Source organism: Teleopsis dalmanni, chromosome 1 (genome assembly GCF_002237135.1).
Source record: "Teleopsis dalmanni isolate 2A chromosome 1, ASM223713v2, whole genome shotgun sequence".
Classification (NCBI taxonomy): Eukaryota; Metazoa; Arthropoda; class Insecta; order Diptera; family Diopsidae; genus Teleopsis; species Teleopsis dalmanni.
This window is the reverse complement of record NC_051846.1, coordinates 163,242,011-163,256,075: the sequence shown is the minus strand read 5'-3', so window position 1 is coordinate 163,256,075 and position 14,065 is coordinate 163,242,011. Positions and strand designations below refer to the sequence as shown.

General features: G+C 30.3%; 2 protein-coding genes across 2 annotated transcripts in view; one reads left to right on the top strand and one right to left on the bottom strand.

Moving 5' to 3' along the window:
* LOC119669765 overlaps positions 1 to 14,065 on the bottom strand; it is a gene marked incomplete at its 3' end in the record, with an annotated part of 106,321 nt that overhangs the window by 75,840 nt on the left and 16,416 nt on the right.
* LOC119669764 (putative leucine-rich repeat-containing protein DDB_G0290503) lies at positions 2,725 to 11,179 on the top strand. The gene is made up of 10 exons (XM_038079782.1): positions 2,725 to 2,889; positions 4,079 to 6,373; positions 6,430 to 7,074; positions 7,136 to 7,405; positions 8,717 to 8,941; positions 9,009 to 9,416; positions 10,020 to 10,247; positions 10,608 to 10,700; positions 10,768 to 10,994; positions 11,056 to 11,179. Exons 1-10 carry the CDS (start codon positions 2,772 to 2,774, stop codon positions 11,122 to 11,124), a joined length of 4,578 nt encoding a protein of 1,525 aa, XP_037935710.1. The 5' UTR covers positions 2,725 to 2,771; the 3' UTR covers positions 11,125 to 11,179.

Genomic DNA, 14,065 nt, shown 5'->3' with positions numbered 1-14,065 from the left:
CAAAAAAAACACAAATTAGCAACTTTGAATAAAAACTAGACTAAAACTATAAAAACAACAACAACAACAACAACAATAGCATTTAACTTATACAACAGATTTAACAAAGTTAACAATTGCAGTGTATGAAGTTGCCAGATGTAGAATTGCTCGAGGTGGCATTGTTAGAGGCTGTAGCAACTTTTTGCTTAGTCTCTTGATATGTGTATTGAAGTATTGCTGTGCATTTTATTTATGTTGGCAATTTGCCAACAACAATTCAATTGCCACATTGCCAGCGACAAAATAACTTTGTGCTGGTTTGTCCATTCATTTGGATTAAGCTGCACACCTTATATGAATGGAAATGGCTGAAGTGTGCACGCCAAAGTTCATTGGTAATTGTGGTGTAGTCCTGCTTAGATACGTTTTTACTGTTTGTAAGCAAATGTGTTAGAATACAAATGAAAACCATTTCAGGAATGATACCTGAACTCCAAAATATAGCAAAAAATAACCTTTAAGATATTTTAAACTGTTTTTCTTTGCCAAATAAAAACATTTTGGAATTCTTTGGCATAAGGTTCGTTCGAATATAAGATTGAGTGGTTAAAATACTAATGACATAAAGAGCATTAGATTTAGTTATTCTCAAAAAAATAAACAACAGTCATAAAATCTTCAATATTAAGCATAAAAGCTAGTTATATTGTCTATTGGGTGCCAACGTATATTCGTATACACGCTATTTAAAAAGTATCGGAAGTTTGCTATTCATATATTGCAGATGTGAAATGCACACTTTTGAAAAAGTGCTAGAGAAAATTCCAACCTGGATAACTTCATTGGTTTTGAAGTCATAAATTGTTAACGTTGATCACACTTACAAAAATAGATCAAGTAGCGGCAAGTAATGAATGCCTCCAAGCAGAGTCGACATTCTGTTCCCAGAGACAAACCAGTTTTGTTAAGATGCTAATGCAATGCATGTTGACCCGTTTTGAAATGGAGAAAAGTGGTACCGTTTTTAAATTCTCGAGCAGATAACTGCCAACCCTTAAGCCTGATTATTACCAGGATTGTTAATGACAATATTAATGACTTATTGCACCAAAAAAACTTTTTTATCCGAATTTGATTATGTATCAATTTATTCCATAATAAGAATCCGTTCTACAGATTAGGTGATTGAATCAATTATCGTAACATTATCTACTGACTGTGTAATTGGAACCAGCAAAGCATGTTTTTCTTGCCAATTACTACTTCTACCGACTTACCGACGACTTCAGTCAGTTCAGAGGAGCAATGAAAATCTGTTAAACTCACATTTTCAGAGTGATTCTTAATACCCTCTTTTTCCTATTTTTACTACTTATTCATTTATTTGACTATAACAACCCGTAAGTGGATTTATACCTGACGCCACTCCCATTCTTAGTATTCTAATTAGGAAAGAAGCTTGATCAAATGTCCTAAAACTGAAAGACAGTTCCAATCTCGAAAATGAAACTAATATGCAACATATAAAAGTCAGTAGACTTTTTTCATAGTCTTATTCTACGAAAAAAATGGTACATTATTCAAAAAGTTAGGCTTTTCTAAAATTTTTTGATCATTATCAGCGACTTAAGAAAACAAATTAAATTATTTAAAAACCTGGCTCTCCAAAAAAATTTAGAATAGAAAATATTAAAATAATAGTTAGAGTAAATTTCCCATGATAAAAAGAATTAATCCTCTCCAATGTATATCTAAAAATTTTTCAAAGAAAAATATATGCCATCGAAGCATGTATAAGGGAACTGCTAAGAATTAAAAAGTCAGGTAGCAATAAGGAACCTTAAAAAAGTAAATATTATCTTGAAAATTATAGTTGATTGCATAAATTCTCTATATATATTAGGGAATATCAATACTATAATATTAGCAGTGTCCTATGAATTCAGGTATTCACACGAAAAGGCTGATTATCTAGCCAAAAGAGGTGCAAACTTGTTACCAGAGCTGCCGTCTGTGCACTCACAATGAGTCGCTCAAACGAATTGGAAGATGGTAGAAAAAAAATGGTGACCATTGCCTTGAAAATCTAGACCATGTTCAAACAACACAATTTCTTATCTTAGCAAAAGGAATTTTAAATAAGTTACATAAGTTACTTTACAGGTCACTGCAGCCAGAGGTATTACTTAAATGAATTAGGTCTGCCCGATATCAATGACTGTCGATTTTGTGAAATTAACACTGACAGTAAAAACATATTCTTGTTCTCGACAGACGAATAACTTACCATTAAGATGACATTATTATGCCTTTATATGATCTCGTTGATCTGGAGAATACGTATTTTTCGAACCAACGGAAATGATACAATATACATATACATTTGTTAAGTCGAATATATCGCACTGGATGACACCAACTGTAATTACGCTGATGGTTAAGAACTTTGAGACTATCAGGCTGGAGATACCACCTACAAACATGCATCAAGCATAGTACCATAATGAATTGAGTACTATTGCTTTGTGGAATTATTTAAACTACACTACAAAAAAAATTAGATTTAAATTGAAATTGAATTGATTGAACCAAAGCAGTCATTACAAAATAAAAATCTTAACAAATATTAATTTTTTTTATATTTTTACTTTAGCAAAATTTTTCAAACCAATCAGAAAGTATAGAAACTGTAATTAATTGAATTTTTTTTTGCAATAATATTTTTTATTTACTTTAAATAGATATTATCTTAAACTTTGAAATATATATTCTGGATCTTCAAATTTAAAATGAGTAAAGTAAAGTCGCCTAAAAAGCAAATAACGAAAAACCCAAAAAAATCTGGAAATGGATTGGCAATCAATGATGGATCCTTAAATATGATTGTAAATGACAAAAGCATTGATGGTAAGCAGATGCAACATATGAATAATTATTATAATAATTATTATGCTATAAATCAGAAAAGGAGTTTTTTTGTGTTTCTTTGGCTGCTTCCATTAATTTCTATAAATTTAAATCAAGTCTTTAACTATCATCTTGATATTTAATTAGGTATAACATACAATAAGCCTCAATATCTTAATAAAAGTCAGTTTATTCATTCTTGGGTAATATCGTCGACTGTGTTAAGGAGGGGGACAGCCAAAAATTTAGACTGACTTTGGACAAGTCTAGACATACACACAATAAGTGTTTTGGTGTCTTTTTTTTTGAGCACCGATAGATATATACTATAGAAGATACTACAGTGTAAGCCGAGCTTACCCGAAACTATCCTATAGGCCAGTGCCCTATTGAAACAGATAGTAACCTAAATACTTCTGAATTTCTTCTGTGTTCAGAAGACAGAAATTTAATTAATAATATCCAACACAGAGAGACTGGTGATGTTTAGTAACAAAATGAAGACTTGATGACTTTCCCATTGATAAACTATATGTTTATCAAGACCAGGTGCATTATCAACAATACACAGCACTTAAAAATGTTGATCAATTTTCTTGTAAATATAAATTTCAAGCTTCCGATACAAAGCAATCATAGAACCAGATGGTGATAATGGTTCTGGCGATCGATGCTCTTCTATTACCATTTAAAGGGAGGGGAAAGATCCAAATAATTAATAACCCTTATCCCTTATGAACCATAGGTCAAGAAGATTTAATTTAAGTCAAGTTTAAGAAAACTTAATATCCTAACGACAGAAAGCAGTTGTTACTAAAAAAGCATACTTATTCTTTAGTTAATCCTAAAGCAAAGTGTTTGTGTTAACTTCATATACTAACAGCTTCTATATATAACTTTATAATATTTTCTCTAAAAAGAAGTCGCACAAAAAGTTCGGAGGAATAAAAATACCACAAAAGAAACGCTTAAAAAAATCGTAGCAAAAAGTCCGTAGCAAAAAACGTTTTTAATATTATTCTACAAAGCCTCATTACCATGATGCTTCGTGATGATTCTGTACTTAACTTTTAAATAAGTGTGTTTTTTATGTATTTAGAACAATGAAGAAGGACTTTTAAACTCTACCATTAGCAGTTCTTTAGATTTTTTCATCTCTTTCTACATTATTATTATTAACTTCTTTCAGAATCTAAAGAACTATTAGATCAATCTGCAAGACTATTAGATGATAACATAAAACTATTGAAGAAAGTGACTTTAACAGATAATCCAATTATTTTAAAAAATGAAAGTACATTGAGGAAATATGGACTGACTCGTAGAGATTCATCCAAATCTAACTTTTGCGATATCGACCGCGATTTTACAGATCCAGACAGCATATCAATTTCAAGTTCAGAGTTGCGTAATGCGGATAAAGAAATATCAGATTTATTCGATAAAGAACTTTCGTTGATGAATGTTGACTTAACACCAAAGCTAAAGGATGTTTCAAAGTTTAAATATTTTAAGAATCAAATTTTGCCTAAAGGAAAAACTGAAAAGCCACTTGAATACATAATTCCAACAAAACCTACACACTTAGTTAACGGATATTTAAAAAATAACATATTTACAACTGATGTAATTGATCCGAACAAAAAAATGGAACCTATCACTGTAATAAATCGATCAAAAGTCAATTCAAAATTGTTGGAGAATCCTAGGGAAAATAGATTTATAAAAGGTGGTCATGATAGTAATGATAAAAAAAATGACAACTATGAAAACCTTAAAAGTGAAAAAAAACTTCAAAACTTCCAGTCAGAAACAACTGAAATTATAAAAAATAGCAAGAAAACTAAAAGATCTGGAGCTGAAGTATATTTAAAAACTGCTTCTACAGGACTAGAAAGAGAACAAAGTAAACCCTTTCATACTAGCAACGATTTGCATACAAGAAAAGAAAAGGTGCTATCAAAACAGAAAGATGATTCGATTGAACAAAATAATATAAGCTCAAATCAAAACCAAAATACTGTTCTATCTGAACCTGACACCGGCAATTCCATTGAGAAAACACAAATGGAGGAAAACACAATTAAAAACAATGAAAACTCAAATAACTCTGCGAAAGTGGAAGAGGTTGTCCAGAAGCGAAAAATACAAAATGCACCGTTTCTAACATACAAAGAAATGCTAAAACAAAATAAAAGAGATGTGCTTAAGAAGAAATCTGGTATTAAAGATGTGAAGAAAAAGGTTTCCCAATCAATAAAAGATGATGCTGAGGAAGATATGGAGAAATTGTTAAAACAAAATGAAAATAATATATCATTGAAAATGACTGAAGAGGTAGATAAAGTCAGAAAGATAGATTTTCCATCAGTAGAGAATAATGTTGGAGATGAGATTCATGGATTGCTAAAACATAGTAAGAGAGGCACGATAGGAAAGAAATCGAAGGTGGTTAGTATTGAAAAGAAGAAAGATTCTCAAGCAATAGAAAATAATGCTGAGGATGATTCTGAGGGGCTGATAGAACAAAACGAAAATGATATGCTTAAGAAAAAACCAGATGCGGTTAATAAAATGAAACGAACTGATTCTCAACCAATGCAAAATAATGCTGATGTTGAGATTGAGTTTGAGGAATTGCTAAAAAAAAATAAAAAGGATATCATAAAGAAGAAATCCGATGTGGTTAATAACATGAAGAAAAAGGATGTGCAACAAATCAAAAATAATGCAGAGAATGATATGGAGATATTATTCCAACAAAATAAAAGTAATATGTTAAAGAAGAAAGCAGATGCGATTAATGCACAGAAGAAGGACTTTCAATCAACGAAAAATAATGTTGACGAGATTGCGAAATCTCCTATCTCCAGAAGAGTTGAAATAAGCACAGATGATAGTTTAAAAATTTCTAAGAAAAATTCATATTTCAAAAAGAAAGCAAAAGCATCGGAAGAAGAAAACTCTTTGCACACATACAAGAAATTGCAAATGAATTTAGCAAAAGATATTTTTAAAGAAAACAAACAAGCATATGATCCTCTTAATGACCGTGTTGAGAAACTCACAAATAACAGAAAACAAATAAACATAGATAACGATTCACAAATTTCTCCAACAATTGAAGATACGACCAAGACTTCAAATATTCGCGCACTTTTGGACAAGAAAAAAGGTCCTTTATACCATTTGTACAATAGAAGTAATTCCACATACAAAGGACTAGAGTTTAACAACAATTTTAATGAATATCCAATGATACTTAAATCTAAAAAAACGTATTTACCTCAAGACAGTAATGATAATCAAGCATTAGTTGGCGAAAACATCTCAAATGAAAAACATAAGAAAAATACTTTACTTAAAACAAAGTTAAATAATGACGATGAGAATAGAACAGATAAAAAAACCTATTTAAACGAAAATCAGAAAGCTTCAAATGCTAAAACGCTTCTACTTCCACAAGATAAAATCACAACGAAAGGTAGATTTACATTATAATATAAACACAACATATATAAGTATTCATATTATTTACAGAGAATTTTTCACAACAAATTTTAAGTCCCAGAATAACTGCAGGTCAAGAATATTTATCTCCTCAGCCTTTAACTTTAAAAGATAATTCTCCTATTCTTTCACGTAAGCAACATAAACCACATCACGATGAAGGGTCTTCACAAGCAGACACCCTCATTAACACTAATATATGTCCTACATCACCAAGACAGTGTTCCGTTGAAACAACACAGCCATATACAGCTCTAACAGGCTTTAAACTAACAACTGAAAGTGAAGAATTGGGAACTGGTAACTCTACAGTCAATACAGGCCGTTCAAAATTTTCTTTGAGAAATTCGAAAATAAAATCAAAATCAAAAATAAAATCAAACAAAAGTAAAACGTCTCCAACAATAAAAACCAAAGTTACAAAAACTCGAACTCACTTGAAACCAACACCAAAGACTTCTCAACTGTCAAAGACCACAACTGCAAATGGTTCTGATAGATTATGTGCTCCAAAAGATCAGACAGAAAAAATGCAAGAAATAAATTTGATATCTAATAGACTCAAGAAATTCCGGTATAATGAACAAAATGAGAGAGCAGACCAGTTATCAAGTAGAAGTTCCGAAACCGATTTCGATTCATCATCATCAGAAAAAGAAAAATTTACTGGTGCTGGTAAGAGTTATTCAAAAAAATATGTTATATCTTTCAATTTTATACAATCTTTTATTTGAAGATGGAGAAGAAACTGCCGATAACTTAGCAAGAAATAAATCTTACTCTACAGGTACTGATGAATCTGTGCAAGTATTAATGAAGAGAATTCGAAAAAAAAAACTGAAAACTAAAACTAAAAGTAATGAGTTGAAAAACCAGAATGATTCTACCGATTCTGATTCTCCATTGAAAAAGATTGCCGACGGCAAACAATATAAAACTCTAACAGCTCCATTAAAAAAAAAATTTCCACGCAATCCGGATCCTGTGACACAAATGCAACAAAATGGTAAAAAATAGTTTATTAAATTACCATAGAGAATCTGCGAAGTATAATATATATTCTTGAGTAAAGTTGAAAAGCTCAAGTAGATTATTTATATATATCTTTATATTAAAGGAAGTTTTAGTCAGCCAAGGGTTATGTTGTTAAGTATGTGCACATATATATAATATTATATAAACTATACAATATAGCCTTGCTTTGGTATTCGTTCTTAAGTCTCTCGATTATAAACTTATCGTCTATAGTTTTTTATTTTCATATTTTTAATTTTCTTTTATGCCATATCAATCCACAGAAACTTGTTCTCACATTATTTTTTCTGATGATTGTATTTTGCTTTTAAAAGTCAACACATTTCAGTCCATAATATACTGCGACCTTAAAAATAGATCTCTGGTTTTTTGGCAAACATCTATTCGAGCTTCTAACTGCACCTAATATGAGAAATGTTATTATTATCTCTAACCTTTTATGAATAGTATGCATAAACTTTGTAAAAAATAAAAACAAATTTGCAACAACAACGACGTCAGCTTCTGTAATACAAGTTGAAGAGTTATAAGAGTTTATTTTTAAGTACAAAATTGAATAAAGTGGATATTATAGGTACTATTGTTCCAATTGTGTTAGGATAGTTAAAAATTTGTAGGGTACTTTTTGCAAGTAATGAACTTATTTTAATGCGTTGTTTCTATATAATTCTTTCTAACTATATTTATTTAAAAACTTTCTTGCTTATTTTCGCTGCCAATCTTTAAATTTCAACCAATAATATTCCTAGGTTGAAAAGGCATATTGATATATATTGAATAGCAATTTCGAATATGCCAATATTCATCATTACAAAACTGTCATTTATACAAAAAATTTTTTACGAATGCTCATCACATTTTTTTAATAATTATATCGCACTATTTTATTAAATTAACTTTAGTTATAACTCATATAAATTATTAAATGAAGAAACAACAGCAAAAATTTGATTAATTTATTGAAATTTGGCTGACCGCTATTATGGGTATTGTCAAGAACTCTTCACCATTGATCTTAAAAAATATTCGATTTTTTATTTAATTAGTTTATAGTCCTTATATAGTTTGTTGGACTGCAAGTACGAAGCTTAGAACAAGATTTGTCCATAAGAAGCCAAAGTTGTATGGTCAGCCAAATTTCAATAAATTAATCAAATTTTTGTTGTCGTTTCTTCGTTACTGTTCAAACCCTTTTAGTTTCTTTTCGTCATAAGATGCGTCACATTTTACAAAAAATCAACGTTATAAATTATTAAATATTTTCTTCACTTATTTTCTAAAGAAAAGCGTTTAGAAGGAGGGCATGATTTCATCAGTACTGACTCCTCAGATTCACTACCACCAACTTCGAAAACCTATACCACACAGAAACTGGGTGCCACATTTACTCCAATTAAAGAAAACGTAAGAAGAAATAATAAATTTCAAAGTCAAACAAAAAAAACTGAACTGAAAACCACAAAAACTGGTACTATAAAAAAACCCAACAAGTCTTTACCAAAAACAAGTAAATAATATGTCTTATTTATTTATTTTATATTCACAACTTTTGTAATATTTTTAAATTTTACCAGCCAGTGTATTTCAAAAACTTTTATCGAAACCACCATCAAAGGAACAAACATTTTTTCTGGCCAAAGCACATTCAGGCAAGTTATCCTCCGCCGGTGTTACACCACGCAGTAGTAAATTTCAATCCTCACCCAGTCAAAGCTTTAAGGCACATAATAAGGGTTTGACTTCTAACAATGACCATGATAACATGAGCGCATTAAAATATGTCAGAGATTGTGAGGCGAAATTAGCTACAGCCCACTTAATACCCGGAAGAACACCTGAGTTGAAAAGCACCGCAGATGTTAATGCTATGCAATATTTTAGACAGTTACAAGACCAAAAAAAAGAAGGATTTATTAAGCTTGATGCTTCAAAAAATCAAAAGAAACCACAGAGCAAGATCAAATTCCCAACTATTGATAAAGGTAATTATAACAGATTTTAAATAAATTGGAAAACAAACTATACGATCCCGATTTTTCGAGGTACACCAATTTGACAACGGATTTTTGGTAATTTGAGTAAAGACAACTATTTTGAACTTCGAACTATATTTTGAATTATATGTCAATATAGCTTACCTTATGAAGTATCAATCTTTCAGGTTTGGAAACCACAAACAGCAAACGCACTGTTACCAGTCGTTTAATCAATGATCAATGATTAATGATCAACGTTCAATGATCAATGCTCAATGATTAACGTTCAATGATCAATGCTCAATGATCAACGTTCAATGATCAATGCTCAATGATCAATGCTCAATGATGAATGCTTAATGATCACTTACTCAGTGGCTAATTAATAAAAATAGCATATAATAGTTAACGCTAGATGGCGCGTATAGTTTTTTTTTTGTTAATATAATCAATATAAAAAGCTTATCATTTTAATCCTCAATTTCTTGAGAACTGAATTGTATCGCCATCAAAAAGTTGACTCTACTTAAATAAGTTATCAATTGGTAGCCTGAAAAATCAAAACAGCACCCTTATTTCTACTCTACAATTTTACTAAACTACTTTCAGATAAAAAATTATTTCATTCGAATGCAAGTTCTGCAACTAAAGCTGATAAATTACGAAACTTGTATAGTATGAATACACATCAGCTTAAGTCCTCTGCGGCAACATCAAATTTAACTAACGCTACTAAACCCATTGAAAATATGAACGGAATCCAAGAAACTGAAAACATTACAACTGCACCCACTTTCAGAAATAATCCATATAATTTAGATGACATCTTTCCGAGTGGTAACTATATAGTTTTTAAACAATATTAAGGACCAAATAAATATTAATATGTTATTTAATTTATTATACATGAATTTACATATCACAATTATATGTATTATAATATACTCTATTACATACTTTATTCAAAGAGCTAAGTATCTACTGTTTAGTTCCGAAAGCCTTTTAGCATAAACGATCTCTCATGTTCTTGACTCTGTTGATTTCTCTTATTGTATGATATGATATTCTATACATTATAAAAATTATATATATTTATATTTTTATTATAAAAAACTTTTAATTTATTAAGTAAAGAATAAATATTTTATTAAATTATTTTTATTATAACTACTGCTTTTATTTCATTTTTCACCGCAGTGGGCTCCACAGCTTATAGAACTAAAGCGATATCCATTGTTGGCGATAATTTTATGAATAAAATAATGCCAGATGTTAAAAATACTTACTCAGGTGCTATTATAAGTCAAATATAATTCTTATATTAAGAAAATATAATATTTCATAATTTTTATTACAGAAAAAATGAGGCAACATGATCCAGCTAAAATAACCGCTCCAACCCCTAGTCTTGCGGCTGTTCCTTCTAATACCGCCATTGGAAAAGCCCGTTCAAATCAATATAAAAATGTTATAAGTCCTATTGCTTCTTATATAAAAAGTACCACTAGTGCTAATTCTTCTAGTAAAGTACCTTTAAATAAGCCTCAAAGCAAGAGTGTTGACAAAATAATCGGAAAGAAAAAGGTAAGTGATCATTGTGCTGTGGTGTAGTTTCTCATTTTTTAACAAAGAATATTTTTTTGAGGTCTCAACCGGAACAATCAAAAGCAAGCCTACAACTTCTTCGAGTTCTCGTTTTCAAGCCAAAAAGTAAATACAAATGAATTAATTTGTTATAAGCAATGTTTTTACAAAAAATATTTTTTTATTTATATTTTAAAATGTGGTTCAAAATTTGTTTGTCATCTCATTTTTACATATTAAGAAGAACAAAAATTGTTGTGTTTTTTTTGGAGATCAATTATCTCTTATTTATTATAAAAAATATTTTAATTAAATTTTCCGAAATTGTATATTTGAAGGATTCGTAAAATTTTACATCTTATCACATACTATTACGCATATAACAACCATAATGAATGCAATAAGAAATATAGGGAGGCAACTATATCAGTGGTTGAAACAAACCATAACTTTATATTGCTATTATAATACATTACTCATAAATATATATTCCATATTTATATATATGGGTTACCAACGTATCTAGCAATTCGAAATGAATTTTGCAATTCAATAAACTATAGTCTGTCCTTGCTTAAAATGCACTAACGCCGAGTGCCTCAAGTAACCTGATTTAATCTATATAAAAGTAAGTGTCCAACAGACATATTATGATAAGTTTCAAGGTTAACTAATAGTAAGGAAGGAAAATTATATAACAATTTTGATACACGGAACATCACAACGTCGTAAACAGTATAAAATCGCATCGAATGATAAATTAGTTTATAATATATTATACATTTTAAAGTCAGACATAGTTGTACATTAGACTCTATCTGTTAATACCATACAATATGACGATATTCTTGGCATATGAAAAGTCAACTGCTAAAAAAATTTGGAATCAACCTACGTTAGGTGTAGATAGTAGGACATATCATAGTTTTTCAAATAAAATTATAAAGAAAATAGATAAAAACAGAAAAAAAAGTACCAACTGAGAATTTACTACGTATCTTTACTAAACGAGGACTGTTTGATAAGTGGACGATGACTATATTAAATCAATATTGCAATGTTTTTTTAAAATGTTCTTTTAAAACATTTGATAATAATTGAAAAGTGATGTCTAGATGCCGTCTCCTCTATGAAAGCCACTTTTGTTACAATAGACATTAGGTCTCGTGGATGTTTAAAAATAAAAGATGAAGATTTTAGCGCAGCTTTTAACGAAAATCAAAAGCAAAAACAAGGAAAGTTTGATTACTTATCTACTATCTATTTACAGAAATCCCATGTTTTTAAAACGGGGTGTCAACTGTACCCTACCCTACTTCGTTGAACATTCTGACCGCTTTGCATATCCATAAGTATATATATATACCATAAATATATATCTTACGTGAGGTAACAAGTGCGTATATTCTGGAGCTAGTATTAGAAGATTATCGAATGAATTTGCACCATTTTGCTGTTATAGTGAAAATTTCAAGAGAATGCGCACCTATTATATTGCAGAATTATTTACCAATAAAGAAGTATACAGTAAGGTAGCTGCCGAATATAATTACAGTGGATGAAAAGTATTCCATATAATCAGTTCTATACATTGTTTAAATTTATGTCAGCACAATATAAAACATATACCACTATACTCCAAAAATAGTAAGGCAACAGAAACCCAGAATTCTCATATTCAGCTTCCTACAAAAAAATAAAGTATATAGCTTGCTCTGGGGATGCATATTGTATTAATATAATTGCCATTTACGTGAAAAAAAATTAAAGTAATCCATAAACGAACAAACTGCAGAAATACTGAATTCTCCCATTGAATGTTCTAAAAAGAACAACAATTTTTCAGTCCTCTTAAGAATGCATATGGCATTGTTACAATTATTATATGCCAAATAATAACAGGACAATATATTGAAACTGCTTAAATGAGAATATAATAGAGAAAGGACCGCATTTCTGAATGAAATATCATTATCATAACATACCAGCTCATTCATCAGCAATTGCAACAGCAAAATTGCCCAAATTACGTTATATGATGACACCATGTCTACCATATTCACCAGATTTGACTTCATTTCATTCTTATTTAATTCCAAACAGCCCTCGTGCATGTAGTAACAGAGCTACATACCAAATAAAAACCAATTGTCATATAAATTCATAGCTAAAAAGCTAAGATTGCATTAAATTGGCACAATTCATAAAACACATAACAATTATCCCGACAGACATATTTTTACAATCACATATAATGTGTTTAATATCCTTATAAGGACACACAAATACACAAACTCAAAATCTACAAACAGATAAGGATTTTTCACCAACAACTTATGGCCAAAATTCAAGGCAAAAACGTACACATTAAATTCACATCCCCTACATACCTACTTACCTACATGGGAGTATACGAAAGCATAGCTGCTGACACGGTTATATTTAACCCACTCAAATCGTGGCTGTTAACCGCTGTTTTCAAAGACTTTTTGCCTCTCTTTATCCTGTTCAACCACTTCGTCTTCCTCCCCAACAATGACTTTTCATCACAAGTAACGAGTTTGCACCACTTTAACTCGATAGCCTGGAATTCCTTCATACTAAACATCGTTCTTATTATGGCAACGAACAACGCACAACGCACAATGAATGGAGTGCTTGGGTTGGTGTTTCATAAACCGAACGGCAGGGATGCCGACATATCGCACACCCAAAGTACTCTCATGAAAAATGACAGCAATTACGCTTAAAATATGCCTTGTTGAGCTTATTTTCTCACGCAGCTCAACAATGGCTCCAACGCAAACATCTGCACACAATGCAAACAAAAACCCAGAGTCAAAGTAAGGCAAAAGTAATTCAGAAAGATAGTTTCAAACTTGAATATGAATGAAAACTGGGGAAAAGCAAAAAGCAGTAAAGACAGTAAAAGCAATAAGAAAAACAATGAGTAAAAAAAGAACAATTGAGTTGTCATTTCATACATAAAACAAAGGTTACATATGCTTTTAGATATCATTTTATTGATGCTTTGTATTGTTTTAAAAAAAATATGAGAGCAGGTATGCTCT

What these genes read in the sequence shown, in the direction of transcription:
- LOC119669764 (XM_038079782.1), top strand. Translation starts at nt 2,772, where the DNA reads ATGAGTAAAGTAAAGTCGCCTAAAAAGCAAATAACGAAAAACCCAAAA. An exon ending in AAATGACAAAAGCATTGATG is followed by an intron (nt 2,890 to 4,078) that starts GTAAGCAGATGC and finishes AACTTCTTTCAG; the next exon opens with AATCTAAAGAACTATTAGAT. An exon ending in CAAGTCTTTACCAAAAACAA is followed by an intron (nt 8,942 to 9,008) that starts GTAAATAATATG and finishes AAATTTTACCAG; the next exon opens with CCAGTGTATTTCAAAAACTT.